This window comes from Eutrigla gurnardus (assembly GCF_963514095.1).
Source record: "Eutrigla gurnardus genome assembly, chromosome: 9".
Classification (NCBI taxonomy): Eukaryota; Metazoa; Chordata; class Actinopteri; order Perciformes; family Triglidae; genus Eutrigla; species Eutrigla gurnardus.
Window position 1 is genome coordinate 18,523,533 of NC_139923.1, and position 15,145 is coordinate 18,538,677.

At 42.1% G+C, this 15,145-nt stretch overlaps 2 protein-coding genes across 4 annotated transcripts in view; one reads left to right on the forward strand and one right to left on the reverse strand.

Annotated features, from left to right (window-relative positions):
- The window catches only part of frmd5a (FERM domain containing 5a), a 48,264-nt gene extending 41,140 nt beyond the window's left edge, over nt 1-7,124 (forward strand). For both annotated transcript variants that reach the window (XM_084016695.1, XM_084016694.1), the window contains one exon: nt 1,952-7,124. In XM_084016695.1, coding sequence (XP_083872821.1) covers nt 1,952-2,529 — 578 coding nt within the window. In that variant the 3' untranslated portion in view covers nt 2,530-7,124. The remainder of the gene's footprint in view (nt 1-1,951) is intronic.
- An 87-nt stretch (nt 7,125-7,211) lies between these two features.
- blm (BLM RecQ like helicase) lies at nt 7,212-14,859 on the reverse strand. 2 transcript variants are annotated; one of them, XM_084018303.1, is made up of 22 exons: nt 14,504-14,859; nt 13,911-13,971; nt 13,244-13,820; nt 13,002-13,137; nt 12,750-12,853; nt 12,526-12,640; nt 11,810-12,432; nt 11,312-11,488; nt 11,093-11,211; nt 10,887-11,000; nt 10,682-10,780; nt 10,442-10,590; nt 10,244-10,350; nt 9,774-9,934; nt 9,469-9,664; nt 9,094-9,284; nt 8,854-8,998; nt 8,522-8,721; nt 8,228-8,423; nt 8,010-8,132; nt 7,729-7,915; nt 7,212-7,592 (listed from the first exon to the last, which is right to left on the reverse strand). In XM_084018303.1, the coding sequence occupies exons 1-22, from the start codon at nt 14,596-14,598 to the stop codon at nt 7,412-7,414; spliced, it is 4,056 nt and encodes a 1,351-aa protein (XP_083874429.1). In that variant the 5' UTR covers nt 14,599-14,859; the 3' UTR covers nt 7,212-7,411. The 2 variants fall into 2 exon arrangements, with proteins under 2 accessions (XP_083874429.1, XP_083874428.1); XM_084018302.1 differs by having other exon boundaries at nt 13,244-13,971.
- Between the last annotated feature and the right edge of the window lie 286 nt (nt 14,860-15,145).

The following is a 15,145-nucleotide window of genomic DNA, read 5'->3' on the forward strand; positions in this document are numbered from 1 at the left end:
TCAAACACAGCGAGACTGTGGCCTGGACTCCAGGACAGGGACCATAAGGACGTTCTAAACGCGCGCCGCAACCATGGTGAAGTGTCTTATCCGTATCACCACCCGGGTGAACGTCCACCTGCGTATGATCAACCACTGCTACCGGGATGTGAAGGTTCGAGTGCTGAGCCTGGGGCCTCGCATGCTGGGCAAGGCCCTGGGCGTCCTGCCGCTTTATCCTGCCCTGACGGGGCAGCAGGAGTCTGCCAGCGCCAGCCCTCTACCTGGCACTCCACTGCCCTGCGTTCAGCCAGGCACCCCTCCAGGTAAAGTCATAGCAGAGCCAGCCAGGGATGTGCTTTACATGGAAGTGCCAGTGGCCTTCTCTATTTTAAATCGGCCTCTGCCTCAGCAGCGTTGGCTGGGGAGGGAGCAACACCATTCCTGTGGTCGTCTGTGCCTCCTGGAGGTTTCCTTCTTGATGCTCTTGTTAAGGACATTGTGTTGGTTTAGATTGGAGGACTCTTTATTTAGCAGCTATATTTGGTTCAAATCAGTCTACAGTATTTCAAGAGGGATGGTGCGTTTGGTTTATGCATTTCCTTTCAAGTTAAGAGTTTCAAATTAAAGGTCTAAACCTGGTAAATACAAACTAAAGCGATATTTTTTCTGCTTGCTGCCTCACTATTTTAAGGACAACACAATAAGCTGAGGCAGATCAACACTAAGCTAAGATGTCCACTGACAGTCACCCAACCTTCAGACTTCCTCACTTAGAGAGGAGTTTCATGTCAGTAGTCTTACACACTCGACACAGTCGGTCCTACTTTTCCTGCAGATGAAAAAAATATTAATCCTTTTCCATTTTAATCCCTTCCCTTTATACTGGAGGTGTAATGTTGCTGCTTTGGCACTGGAGAATGTGATGTCGTCAGCAAAGGGCTCAACCGCAGGTCATCATTACTGACATGTACACTGTACTGAGGCTCTCGTATACTGTACTGTTACTTCTACTGCAGAAGGTACAGCTGCAGTACAAGTATACTTGTCATGCCTTGAAGTCGCTTTGTCTTTAATAGCTCCAGTTGCATACAATGATTGTGGGCAATATTGCAAGTTAATAAGCAATACTGTTTTATGGCAATATTGGATTTGCAATAGACTTTATCTAGATTCTAAGTTTTTATTTTTTTATAGACATTCAGGCATTTCTCAAATCTTAAAATAACACTCACATGTACTTTAGCTTATCTACTGCAAGCCACATACCCATTTATAATAATATCTTCAGCTGGGCTTTGCAATGCATTTTTGCATTTTGGACAATAGCTTCAGCTACACTGGAATTACATTGGACAGGGATGTCTGCTCTGTCAGCATCCATGGAACAACTGTGTGGAATGAAAACCTAAATCTGTTCGATTTCAGAATGAGCCTTGTGGTTTGTATTTGTTTCAGGGTATGAGGCTCAGTTAGGTATATCAAGCATCCGTTGATCAATCTAATCAAAAGTGGAACCAGTGCTCTAACCTCAAGTGTCTGTTTCTTCAAAGATTGCTCTGAAAGTACTATTGCAGAAAGGGAGGATGCTGGCTCTTTATCAGGAGGCAGGCTTGGTTAAAAATAAAATAAACTTAATGTTAACAGGTTTGTACACTCTGGTCGTTGAATGAGATTTCTTCCATTCGAGATGATGATTAGGCATCACATCAGCTCATGAGCATTCTGTATAATGACAATACGCCTCCCTGTCTGCTTGAGTCTCTGTACCAGACCTCTGCTGGACAAACACCAGAATAGAGCTCTCAACATTAAGTAGCACTACAGTATATTGTGGTAGCGAATGCCACACTAGTGTAGATGAATGAATGAATGGTCACATCATGTCAGTAATTGTTTTCCATGTGGTAAAGCGTGTGTAATATTCCTATCTTCTTGTCTGTTTTTCTCCCTCCATCAACCACTCCACAAGGTCTGGAGTCGTTGCGTGACAGTGCCCACTCCACACCGGTGCGTTCAGTGTCCCACGGGGATTGCTTCATGCCGCGGTCCCGGAGCCAGGCCACAGTCGCCAGCGACAGGACGGCGGTGATCTCGGACGAGGCCTACAGCCCGTCCGACAGCGTCCTGCCCACCCCCGTGGCCGAGCACAGCATGGAGCTGGCCGTCTCGCGCCAGATCAACGGGGCGCCCTGCAGCATCGAGGAGGAGAAGGAGTCAGAGGCGGGCACCCCCATGCGAGGGGACGGGGGTGATTTTGGTAGATCCGCACAGGAGGGTGCAGGGGGGGATTCAGCCCTCAGCGAGGTGGAACAGGTGAATAAATTTGTCTTAAGTGTCCTCCGTTTGCTCCTTGTGACCATTGGACTCCTCTTTGTCTTGCTCCTCCTCCTCATCATCCTCACCGAGTCAGACCTTGACATTGCATTTTTACGTGATATCCGCCAGACCCCCGAATTTGAGCAGTTCCATTACGAATACTTTTGTCCCCTCAGGCGGTGGTTTGCCTGCAAGCTCCGCTGGGTGGGCGGGTTGCTCATTAACAAGTGAGAGTGAGGTCGTAGTGTTCGTAAGCCCGTTCGGGGGTCTGAGATGACGGTTAGGACTCCGGAGTGATGGAGGGCAGCCTCGTCCCAACCATGTACCCCGCTTCTCTCATCATCGTCCTGCAGACATACAGCTTGGACCACTCCTGGCCAGGATCTCTCCTCCTCCCCCTCCACTTTCAGTTTAAACCCCCCTCCCACCCGACCACCACCTCGTTTTGCTTGTTTCCTCCTTTTTTTTCTACAAAGCCAGAGGACACCTTTTTGCATTTTTTTTTAAAGTTTCAACTCATTTCAGGTATTTTATTTTTTCAAGTAACACAAAGGAAAAAAAATAAAAACTGACATCAAAGAACTGAAGAAGTTTAAACACTTCCTTTCTACGGGAGCGGAAGATTCTGTTGCAATGGATGAACGTTGCTTTCATTTATTATTTATTGCTTTTAAACATGTATGTGCAGAAGAAGAAGAAGAAGAAGAAGAAGAGATGGAGCAATGGAGGAAGTTGATTTGTCATTGAAATGAAGATGGAAGTGAGTTATGTTAGAGTTGATAGGCCTTCTGATGTGAAGTGTATGCGAGGCAATGTAGTATATCTTTTGATATTGGTTCATCCCTATCAGAAGTCAACAAGACAACAGCACAACAGCAGATTCACGTCGGAAGGAGCGACTTTATGGGAATAATGATGAAGGTTCATGCAGCAGAGCAGACAGGGTGATTACCAAATGCCTTTTTGAGAAGATGTTGTTTGTTTTTAAGACACAATTACATACAACAGTGTACGAAGTTAAGACTGATGAAGAACAAAATTGTTTTTCTAAGATTTTATAGGGGATTCAAATACAAATACACCAGAACCAGTAGTGTTGTGTGACCCAGTAGTATCAAATGTGGTTAGAGAAATATTCATGAAGAGCAAAGATTAGCCGGCACCGATAGATGATAGTCTAGATAAATGTGCAATGCTCATATGGTTTAAATAATGAAGCACTTTTCAATGTGCTCATTCGCTCAATTGTTCTGTTATTTCTCCAATTTTTTTGTTTTTCATTATTCGTTAAGTTGAAATACGACGAATTTCAAGAATTTCTTTGTATGAAGAGTTACTGATTTATTTTGGTTCCATATCAACTTTGCTCTAGATTTATGTAACATACTTTATTATTATTAGAATAAGAATAACGATGTACTTTTGGACAAATTAGTTTTGTTTCCTAATATATATTGACAGGTTTTTCCATGTATATTTTAACAGAACTGAAATGTTATTTTGTTATTGAAGATTAAATTATACCTTTTTTAGCTCTGTGTTTGAAGTAAGGTCAGAAGCATTTATGGAAATGTGGAAGTGGGGACAAAAAACAGGGTTTTTATCCAGATCCACTCGACACTGATCACACCTCATCACTCCACCAGCAGTGAATCAGCCTTTCAATGTGTGGGCAATTTTAATGATCATTTTAATGAACGTGTATTTGTATAGAATGACATCTGGAGATTTTACCACAAATACCAAATAATCCAAAAGCACATTTTCACCTTTCATAAATTTACCATGACTTATTTAACTTGAAGAGTTTGTAGAGGTGACTGGAAGCCTGACTGACCCTGGATCTTGTCGCTTGTTCCTTGACCGGTGACCATATCCTCACACATTCATTTTTAAAAGTATGGCGGCAAAACTAGAGGTGAAACGATGAATCGACTGACAGGAAATTAATTGGCAGCTATTTTGATAATCAGCAAACAGCCATATTTCAAGCAAAGTGGCAAAGATTATCTGGTTTCAGCTTCTCTGATGTGAAGGTTTTCACTTTTTTGTTTGTAGATTGAATATCTTTGGGTTTGGGACTGTTGGATTTAAAAAAAGGCTATTTTAAATACATCACCTTGGTAATTAATCTTAAAAATGAATGGGCAGATTCATTGATAATGTAAATAAAACATGTCACTAATAGATTTAAGAATGAACAATTGTAAACACAACCTACTGCTGGAAGTAACAATGGAGGATGACAGACTATAATATGTATTAATGACATGTTCTGAGGTTCAGTTCTTCATTACTTGCTTCCCTGAATTTCCATATCAGCCTAAATAAAAGCAGACACTAATAGATCTGTGATAAACCAATATTGATGAATAATAACTGCCCTTGTATTTGTTGGTAGGGCTCTAGACTCTTCTGCCTCCAGGAAGCAATAACTGCCACGGCTGCTGGATTCTGGGTAAAATCTGTTTTTTGTATTGCGCGTCTACTTCCTGCACCAAGTGCAGGTGTAAGAGTTATTGTGTCTGTATGTAGGAATGGAAACGGCGTTCATGGTGGTAGTGATGAAGGTTCAGACAAATAGAAGTAAAAGAAGGGAGCAGAGGAAGGAAAAGTAGATGAGGGATATCAGAGGCCTTAGTCAGAAGTTCTTTGAAAGTGTGATTTAAAAATAACTAATTGGGAACGGAAGGCTACTGGTGACTCGTCACTAATGGCTGTACAGGGTTGCTTGTTCTTGGCCTGCGATTTCAAACGCCACACTCTCATATACCAGCACCTGCAGCTGCTCTACTGAAGGCCCGATGGTGCTACCTTCTTCGTTTGCTCCTGTGTAACCCGAGCGCCTCGGCGTCCTTGGCTCAACTGTACTGTCCTGATCACAGAGTAGCACTTTGGTGTTGTGGCTGGATCCACTTCTGTAGCTCGTTATCCTTCAATTATCTGTGGTGAAGGGGGAGCAGCACTGACATTTCCCAGCATGATGCCAGAGGATGAATCTCAACTCATGAGAGATGCGTCGCACGTACAGTATAGGAGCTTATTTGTGTCAAGTGAATACATTTGTAACGTGGATACATCCAGTCAATAGCAATGCAGAGATGAAGCACACTTTTCTAACGGGGTGGAGCCGGATGGGCAGGTTGACTTTATTTGTGTGTTCATTCATGCTTCATATTTATTACTTCTTTACTGACATAAAGGTCAACATGACTGACTAGTCCTAGACTAGAGTTGTCAGCAGGACGTCTTTTAAAGGTCAGTCTGCATCGGTGTTTCTCATTCTATCAGCATTATGTAGCTTCAGTGGTCTCTCTGAACGTGAAACAATTCAAAAAGAAAAGAAAAAGGCAGCATTATTCAAGGAGCAATAATCAGCTGTAACAACAAAACGATGTGATTCACAAACTTGTGTATGAAAAGAACTACGAGTAAGTTAAAAATGTCCTTTCTCTTTCTAGAAAACCACCTACCAAATTGTTGTGTTGACTCTAACGACGACACGACCACTGAGACACTTAGTTACCGTTGCATTCATTGATAACATTTTATAAAAAAAAAATTTTTGTTTTTTTTTCCTTAGAGACCTCTTGTGTGAATGTTTGTTCAGCTGTTTTCTTTGCTGTTTCATTGTTAAGTGATGGATTGTTCCCTGTGCCTGGATCCTAACTGCAGTTTACCAAAGTGTCGAAGATGAAGGAATGGAGAATGAACCTCCCTAACAACTGTACGACAGAACTCTCCATCCTTAAAGCTCCAGGCCAACAGGGGAAAACAGTGTTCACCTCTGTCTGAAACTGAAATGTTGTGTCTTCATTTGTCTTTGAAGGTTACAAACCTTACTTTCATTTTACGTTTCAGTTGTTTACATATTTTACAGTTCTTTTACTTCATGGGAGACGGCTGCGGTTTTGGCCAGATGTGTGACTTTTTGATGAACGAGTGCGATTGTCATCCATGGGTTAAAAATCAGAGACAGCTTGTCCGTCCCTGAAAAACGGCAGCGGAGGTACAGCCGTGCAAATACAATGTGGTGCATTGGAAGATGAAGCGTCTATCCTTGTGTTTGAATTTAATACAGAGAGTGGACTCAATAACAGAAACACCCACACGGTATCACGTAACAACTAACCAACAACTCCTACATTTGTAGAACTTCATTAAGTTGGATGGAAGCATATCGAACTTTACCGAGGTGTTTTTGTTATTGTGTCTACTCTGTTTGCTACATATTTTCAGCAACCAGAAATTAAAGTCTCAAAAAACAATGTGTATGACGTAATCGGGAGATTGTTATTGGCTGGTCTCTAAATGTTTTTTTTTCTTAAAGGTTTTTGCTATTGGTGACGAAAAATAATTACATATCCAGGCTACCTAAATTGAATTCCTGACCAAAGTCCCTGTCCCAATAATGTGGATGATGCATGTAGAACTGGTGAGTCGATATAGGAAACTAGTCACTGAAGGGATCTTGATCCGACTCTTTGCTCTCAGTAGACAGATGTCAATAAGCGTATATGCATATCCATGTCTGGTGGTGTTATGTAGTCTGCATTGTTTTATCCTGGGATTGGAGATTGCTGTTTATTACTTTACATATACAAGTCTATATATATATATCTGTATATGTATATACACAGATATATATATCCATGTGCCAAATCCAGTTCTTGTTCAGTCCGATCCATTCCGAACCCATGTTTGTACTGTAGGTAACCTTCTGTACAAGTCAGTATGAAACATTGTTTCTCTCCAATAATCCCTCGTAACTGGTGCCATTAAATAAAACGATTCAAACTTGAAATAAACATTGAATAAAGATGTGATGTGGCTCCCTGTGACTTTGTGGTACAACACAAATTCAATAACGGCCTGCTTTTCTCGAGCAAAAACACATTACATTTTTAATTTGTCTTATTTGTTTATTATAAAATAGTGAAGACAGTGAAAAATGACAATTTACAATAACCAATATAAAAAAACTAGACAGACATCGAAACAATTACTGTACAGAACATAAATATACAATTTTAGCAGTTACCATTACCAACTTGAACTGGCTTGATAGTGAAAAAGTAGTTCTATCCTTGAAGGTCAGATCCAGAAGACGGCCTTAGCCCAGGTTTGAAAAGGCCGGCTTTAAGAAGGGTCTCTGGTTGGTTTGAGGGGTCGGGATGCTCATGAAGCCCGGTCTCCTGCCTGCTGATGCATCCCCCGCCGAGCTCCTGGACCCCCGGCCAACAGCATTCGATCCACCTCTGGAGCTGGATGATTTATTGCTGTTGTAACCCCGACTGAATCCACAACATCACCACACCAAGACAGAAGAGGGGAAGGAAGAGGAAGTAAGATTTCAGCTATAAAGTGAAATGTCTGGAAAAATACGATCCCTAGTTACATCACATCATGGGAGCCGAACACATTACAGACCCTTTAGAGTTGCCACTTGATTTCCTCTTCTTGGAATATTTGAAGAATGGAGCTTTCTTTCTCTTCTGTCCCTGTGCAGACTGACCACGGAAGTACGTGGAGGACTCTCTGTCGTCCTCCTCGTCTCCAAATGTGCGGCCTTGTGCCGTGTCTATCCACCCATCTCCGCCATTGTCAGTCGGTTCCTCTGTGTGTGCAGAATATATATATGTGAGTAATTTAGTCAAGGAAATGAGGTGCAAAACCTTGAAATTTGCAAAACCTATGTTTGGGTGTCTTACCAGGCTGTTGCCACTCAAAGTATTTCTCAAGGACCTTCATGACTTCAGCTCCATACTTCTCCAGTTTGTCTTCCGTCACACCATCAATTTGTAGGAGGACTTCGCGGTCAGAAGAAAGCTTTTCTGTTCGTGTGGAATCAAAAGAAAAAGGTTCAACAAGTTATAACACGCTTGCTGTATCATATGAGATATTTAAATGACAGTCTTAACAAAATTACCAGCTATCTTTTTCAAGGTGGCGGTGGAGAAGATGTTGTAATAATGAATGCCGAAAGCTTTCCCCAGCTGCTTGCACAGATCCGTCAGCTCCTTCAGACACTCCTGAACCTTCTCCTCTCTCTGGGAGACGTTCTTGCACACAGAAGCTTTATGTTTCCTGATGCTGGATGCACTTTCCGTCTCATAGAAGTCCACCTGCAATGAGCCAAATGTTTTGATTTACATCTTTACGATGTAATAATGTTACATATCGAGCTCGTCATGCTGCCGTACGCTGGATCTCGAATGGTTACCTGCATGTGTCCAGAGAGCACGTTCATGGCTTTGGCTCCAGCAGAGATGTAAGACACAGCTTGTCCGTTGTTAGTGATGTAGAGATCCTCCTCCAAGACGTTGTCCAGAACAAGTTTTTTGAAGAGACGGTCAGCATTATGCCTCGAGTAGGCTCCTCCTATCCCAAACATTCCTGTCTGTACTTTGGCAGATTTAGACCCTGATAGAAAAAATAAATCACCACATCAAAATATTCAGTTTTCCCCCACATGGAATAAATCAGGACAATACATCATGCAGGGTTCACCGTGGCAAAATGCCTTTTTGTTGCTAGCATGTGAATGTACTTTACCTAAAAAGATATCCACCAACATATTCAGTGTTAGTCGGTTTTGCTGAGCAGTCCGGCCAAACCTCGATCCAACTTTCTCGCAGTTTTCCTGGACGAACCTCGCTATCTTCTTCACATCTTCAGTGACGTTTCTCATCTTGTATTGCTGCACACAGGAATATACAAACATTGTTGCTTACTGAATAAAATGGCCAGGTAGGTTTTGAATTTGTACCGATTTAAGAAAGAAATCATTCCTACGTTGGGTTTGGCACAGTTGTCACAGCTGACGTCCGCGTGTTCCTTACAGAAGCTTTTGTTGAACTTCATCTCCCCAAAGTATGCAAGCAGTTGAATTCGTCTGCACTCCATCAGGTTCTCACAGAAGTGCACCATGCTGTGGAGGTTGTTGAAATGAGTGGCCTTGGTGTATCGGTCACCTTCTCTGTCCACTGTTTTTTTAAAAAGAAGAGCCGTCAGAGCCTACATTGACTAATATATACAGTTAGTTATTTGGGAAGTAAATATGCTTTTAACATGTTCATAGACTTAAGATTGATGGACAAAAGAAAATGACTCAATACAAAACTATCCGCATACATTTTGAATAGGAAAGGTCTATATACTGTCACATACTGCCGATAATCCTCTTGATGCGTTGGACGTCGGTGTAGGAATAGAAGAGAATACAGTGAGAGATCTCTCCATCTCTGCCAGCTCTCCCAGACTCCTGGTAGTAACCCTCCACGGACTTAGGCAGACTGGCGTGGATGACATAACGCACATCAGGCTTGTCAATGCCCATGCCAAAGGCTATGGTTGCACAGATGACCTGACAAGGAAAAAGTCAAACAATAAATCCTTCAGTCAACCTCCGGCTTTTTCATGTTCATTGCTTCGTATCCATCTATTATTAAACGTCACATCAGTGTTGGCCTCACCTGGCAGCCGTCCTGGTTGATCCACTTGCTTTGCACATATTCTCTGTCACCGTCACTCAGGCCCGCGTGATACGACAGCGCTAATATCCGTGCTCTCTGCAGACTCTCAGCCATGGCATCGCAGTCATTACGGGACAAGCAGTACACGATGCCAGAGTCACCTGCAACATGCAGATTAATAAACAAAAGACAGAGGGGGGTTGTGATCACTGACAAAATATTCTACATTAAGATCATACAAAATATGGTCATTCTTTCATATATTTCAAGAAATTAAGTATTTGAGAAAAGCAAGGATTTCTAATTATTTCTGATATAAGCTCAAGAATGTTATATGCTTTACATAACTGTCCCCTCAACATGATTCACATACCACACGTACACATACAAATGGGAGTTGAATTTTCAACAGTCATGGCAGCGCTCTGAAAATAACCAAGATCAGAAAAAAGTACTCCTGAATTATTTACGTGGGTAGTGCTTCTTGATCCAGTCGATGCAGTCTTCATCAACCTTTTTGGGTTTCTTGGGCAGGACAGAGTATTTCAGGTTTGTTCTGTTGAAACTCATGGTGAACCTGAAAACATACGAGACGGTAACAGCTGTTATAATATGAAAATAGAACCCATTTAGAAAATGTGAGATAGATTCTATAATGCAGCACGTACACCTGCGGCCGAGTCATATTCAGCTGGTTGAGGATGTCTTTCTGAACGCGGGGGGTGGCGGTGGCTGTCAGGGCCATCATCGGCACTCTGGGGAACTTCAGACGCAGTTCATGCAACTTCTTGTAGTCTGGACGGAAATCGTGACCCCACTGAAAGATTTAAGGTTGCAGGATGATTCACAATAGCTATTGATTAAACTCAAAGCATACTGCAGAGTGTATACAAAGCAGAAGAACACACCTGACTGACACAATGGGCCTCATCGATGACAAAGCGGGCCAAAAGGCCTCGCTCAAACAGGTTCTGCAAGGCGGAGATCAGCTTGTTGCTTGCACTCACCTTGGGGAGAAAAAAAGATACATCGGTCTCGAGTAAAACTCATAGTCACTACTTACTTTATTTATACAAACAAGAAAACACTCATAGTCAATCTGTCATTTCTTACCTTTTCAGGAGTGACATAGAGAAGTTTAATGATGGGGTCTTTCCGAGAGAGCTGCATATAAATCCTCCCTGCTTCGCTGTCACTTTTACTACCAGAGAGGCTTGTTGCTGGGATCTGAAAATGGGTGACATGACATAATACAACTTCTGGAGACGAAACATATTATAGCAAGGTCATACTGATCCAATTGGAGCAGACATCCTTACATCCAGCGTAGTGAGTTTCTGGATCTGGTCTACGATGAGAGATTTAAGTGGGGAGATGACCACAGTGACTCCTGGTGACAAGCAGGCAGGCAGCTGGTAGCACAGGCTTTTACCCCCACCTAAAAATGCATCGGGTACAGAGAAATGTGGACACTGCAGGTGACATCTTAATCTAGAGTTAGTTGGCTCAGATAAAACTTGCTTTGGATCACTACTAACCTGTGGGCATCAGAACAAACGTATCTTCAGCCAGAATTGTTGCATTAATTGCTTCGAGTTGATTGAACCTGAACTGATGAAGACCAAAACGCTTGTGAAAAATCTTCATCATCTCCTGTGAGTGGGGGAAGTTGAACCCTCTGAAGCGATCATGGGCTGGGTTTCTGAAGGTGGGTTCTGCATTGAAAAAAACGTGTCAGTGAAATGCACCACGAAACCATCATCCTAATCAGGGCCTGTGTTTATAGAGTATTCCTCATTAATTGATAAGCATCATTTTTGAAAAACACTAAAAAAAAGATTATTTCTTACTCATAACTGTTTGGTCTTTAGTTAAAATATATATATTTGCTTGTTGCATCCTACCAAATGGCATTCAATAATCCACCATAGAAGAATAAGACGATTATTCCATTATCACAAAAGTTGACGGTTAATTTCCTGTCAATCAACTTATCAATGAATCAACAGGCGGAAAAAGATTTTTACATGACATACCAGGAGAACAGATCTTTGAAGGCTTGGCGGCAGGCAAAGGCGTTGTGGGTTTCTTTTCCCATGTAGACGTGCTTGGTCCCCCCTCTTTCACTGTTGTCGTCACGGTGCTGGACTTTGGTGGTTCATCAAAGTATTCAGGAATATCGTCATTAAAGTCATCTATGTCAAAGTAGTCGGTGTAAAAGTCATCAAGTTCTACGTCTGCTGCAGCTGTGCTGGCTGCTGGGGTATTGGATCTGTTCTCAACAACGGTCTCTGGCTTTTTAGGTGAGAAGAAAAGGGTTGAATCATCCATGTCTGCGCTCATTTTCTTAGAGAAATTAAAAGATGGATTTGTAAGGCCGTGGGTTGAAGGAGAGTCACAGATTTTCACTTGTGTCCCGTTGTTCTTACTATGCAAGGGGTTCATGTTAAGCATACTGTCAGAGTGATCAGAGTCGTAGTCCACAGAGATGACTGAGGATCTCCTGATTTGAGGAAGCTTCATGGAGTTGCTGGATGACATAACACTAGGCGTATCACAGCTAAAAGATTTATCTTTACAGCTGGATTGAGATATCGCAGTGCTGTCCGGCTGCTGCATCCTCACCAAACTTCTACCACCAGTTGCCAGAATTCTCTTCCTGCAGAAGAAAGGCAGACGATTGCAATCATGCTGAGATATCATTAAACATCGAGAATAACAACAAAGCTGCTTTCCATCCAAATGTACACACCTGTGAGCCCTCTTCAGCAAAAGCTCACTTCCACAGGACAGAGCAATTAATTCATGTTCGGGGATGGAATCAACCAGAGAACAGATGTCCTTCATAATGCTGAAAAGCTGTTCATCTGTGATGTGATCAGAAGAATTAAACTAAATTAAAAAGACAAACAAGGACAAACAGAGCCCTGAATCTGCAAGAGGTCTGGACAAATCACAAAAAGGCATAACACCCACTGGTTTTTTCTTCCGAGTGGTGATCAGAGGCTTCATGTAGTGTCGTGATGGGCTCCTTTGATTGCACAGCAGTAGCTCTGCTTTCAGCCTCAGCTGATTTAGATCTGTTTAAATCAAAGAACATTATGCCAAGTTTATTTTTTTAAATGGTCTTTTAAGTCAAATCAATCTCACATTCATGCCAAAAGCTCACATGCTTAATGTTTACATGTTTAATTGTATTAAAGTGATTAATAAAATGAAAGAACGGACCTGGTCTTCAATACAGAAGTAGTACAAGAGATCTCCTCAGGGCTAGGAGAAGGGGGAATGTAATCAACATCATCTTCAGGCTCTGAGTTGCCATCGAGCTGTATAACCTTTGGGTCAATCCATTTTTTCTCATCATCTAAAAAGGCAAAAATGTGTTTGTATGATGTATATTAGTTTGTATGATTCAATGATTTACCCCACAATGTGTGAATAAAATACAAAAGTTGCAAAAAGCTTGTTACCTGTCTTTCCATTGAAAGGCTCAAACACATCATTGTTGTCCTCTTCACTATCACTAATGGCAGGACGTCGTCTTCTGGTCATTTTTAATGGAGAATCCTCAGGTTCAAACTCTGCTGGGTCCCGATTCAAACTAGGTCCTGGTGAAACTGCAGCTTTGTAGACATGGTGCTCCAGTTCATCCGTTTCCATGCACGACTGTTCACTTCTGGAATGATCATTGCTGTTTGCAAACTCTGGTGTCGTAAGAGGTTGTTTTTTTTCTTCACTGAAAGATGGCACTGGATTGGTGCTCTTCCCAGAACTGAAGGAGTCATTTTTTGCTTTGACAGGAGCTTCAAAATCATCTAAATCATCCCAGTCATCCATCGGGAATCCAAGCGATGCATCCAGACCTTTATTGCCACCAGTGAAGCGGTTGTCAGATTTAGCTGGAGCTGATGCCACCTTAAACGCAGACACTGCTGAGGGAGTCTGGCCTGCAGGAGTACAGTTATCTGCTGGGCTGATGGAGCCTGACTTGCCTTTTGAACTTACAGGGAAGAAGTTGTTGATTTGGGATTTTTGAGGTCTCTCAAGCTTGTTTGAAAATGTCAAAGGAGATTTAGTCACCAAACTGCTCTTAGGGATATTGACATTCCTGTTTGCCAAAACATTAGAACTGATTACCTTGGTCTGGACTTCAACCTTAGTAGTGCCTGATAAGGACTTCTTTTTGAAAGAAAAGGTCCTGAAAAAGAAACCAGAGGGAAATTATGAAAAGAAAATCAGATGTGTCACAGGTGTAATGCATGTTCAACTGGAACTTGGATTTAAAGGGAAATTATATTTTATAGTTATACATACACTTGTGTTAACATAATCATCGTTATTAATCTTCTGTATTTATATTGTGCATCTGTGATAAACACAACCACAGTAGCTGATAGCAACAACTGTTAATATGGGGCTTGGTTTAAGCATTGGAATAATATTTGGAAAGTATTGAAGCCAGTTAGAGTAGTATTTCTTCATACTAACGCGAACCAACATGAACTCTTTAAATTACACTGTAGGACTGAGACTGGTTCTAGCTGCATGGCGCCTTTTGTAAACAGCAGATATACTTTCTGCACAGTATGTTATCTCTACCAAAGCTAACTCCCTTGCTGTGTTAATAACTAACGTGAATATGACGCATCAGTTAGCACAGCTGACAGCTCAAAGCTAAATTGGTTAGCTGCTGTAAGGTTAGCGCGATGTCACTGTAACGTCAGACTTACCCCGGTTTGGGTTTAGCCAGAGACAGCTTGCTTTGAGCAGCATTGCTGTGCCTAGCCAGTTGCTCTTGCAGGTTATTTTGTGGAGGACAAGCCATTGTTGGTAAAAGGCTGCGCCAGCGAGTGCTAGCTTGCTAGTAGCCGTGTGGAGCTCAGTTCAAGAGGCGACGGCCAGTTTCTTCTGCATTGCTCGCGACACGGAGTGAGACAGGTGAGCGGAGTGAGACAGGTGACCGGAGGCTTGAGTTGAGCATTTAACGTCACCAAACACCGTGTTATCAACTAGTTTTACGGCTACGTTTACTCCCTCTCTCTCTCACGGAGTCTGAGGTAAACAGACACAACGGAATTTGCGCCCATTCGACAAACTCTTCCTTATTGGTCGAGGTCGAGTACCGATGAGTATTCTGGGAAATGTAGTCTTCGGACGTAACCTAAAACTTGAGGGGATAACGTGGCTGGGACACATACCTGTATATATCTCACTGTTCTTACTGGTAAATCATGATATGCCTCTGAGGTAGTGGGATGTAAAAACGCAAAACAATTGTGTTTATTTGTTTTATTATTGATTGTTGGGGGTAATTGTGCCTTTTTAAAGTTTCTAGGACAAATAGAAGCATCAAATTCACCATTTAATGTTTG

Excerpts from the sequence above, each read along its gene's own strand:
- blm (XM_084018302.1), bottom strand. The coding sequence starts at position 14,598 with ATGGCTTGTCCTCCACAAAATAACCTGCAAGAGCAACTGGCTAGGCAC. Across the intron at positions 9,285-9,468 it reads CATCAAGAGGATTATCGGCA|TGGACAGAGAAGGTGACCGA; the intron begins GTATGTGACAGT and ends TTAAAAAAACAG. Across the intron at positions 8,999-9,093 it reads ACAACTGTGCCAAACCCAAC|CAATACAAGATGAGAAACGT; the intron begins GTAGGAATGATT and ends TCCTGTGTGCAG.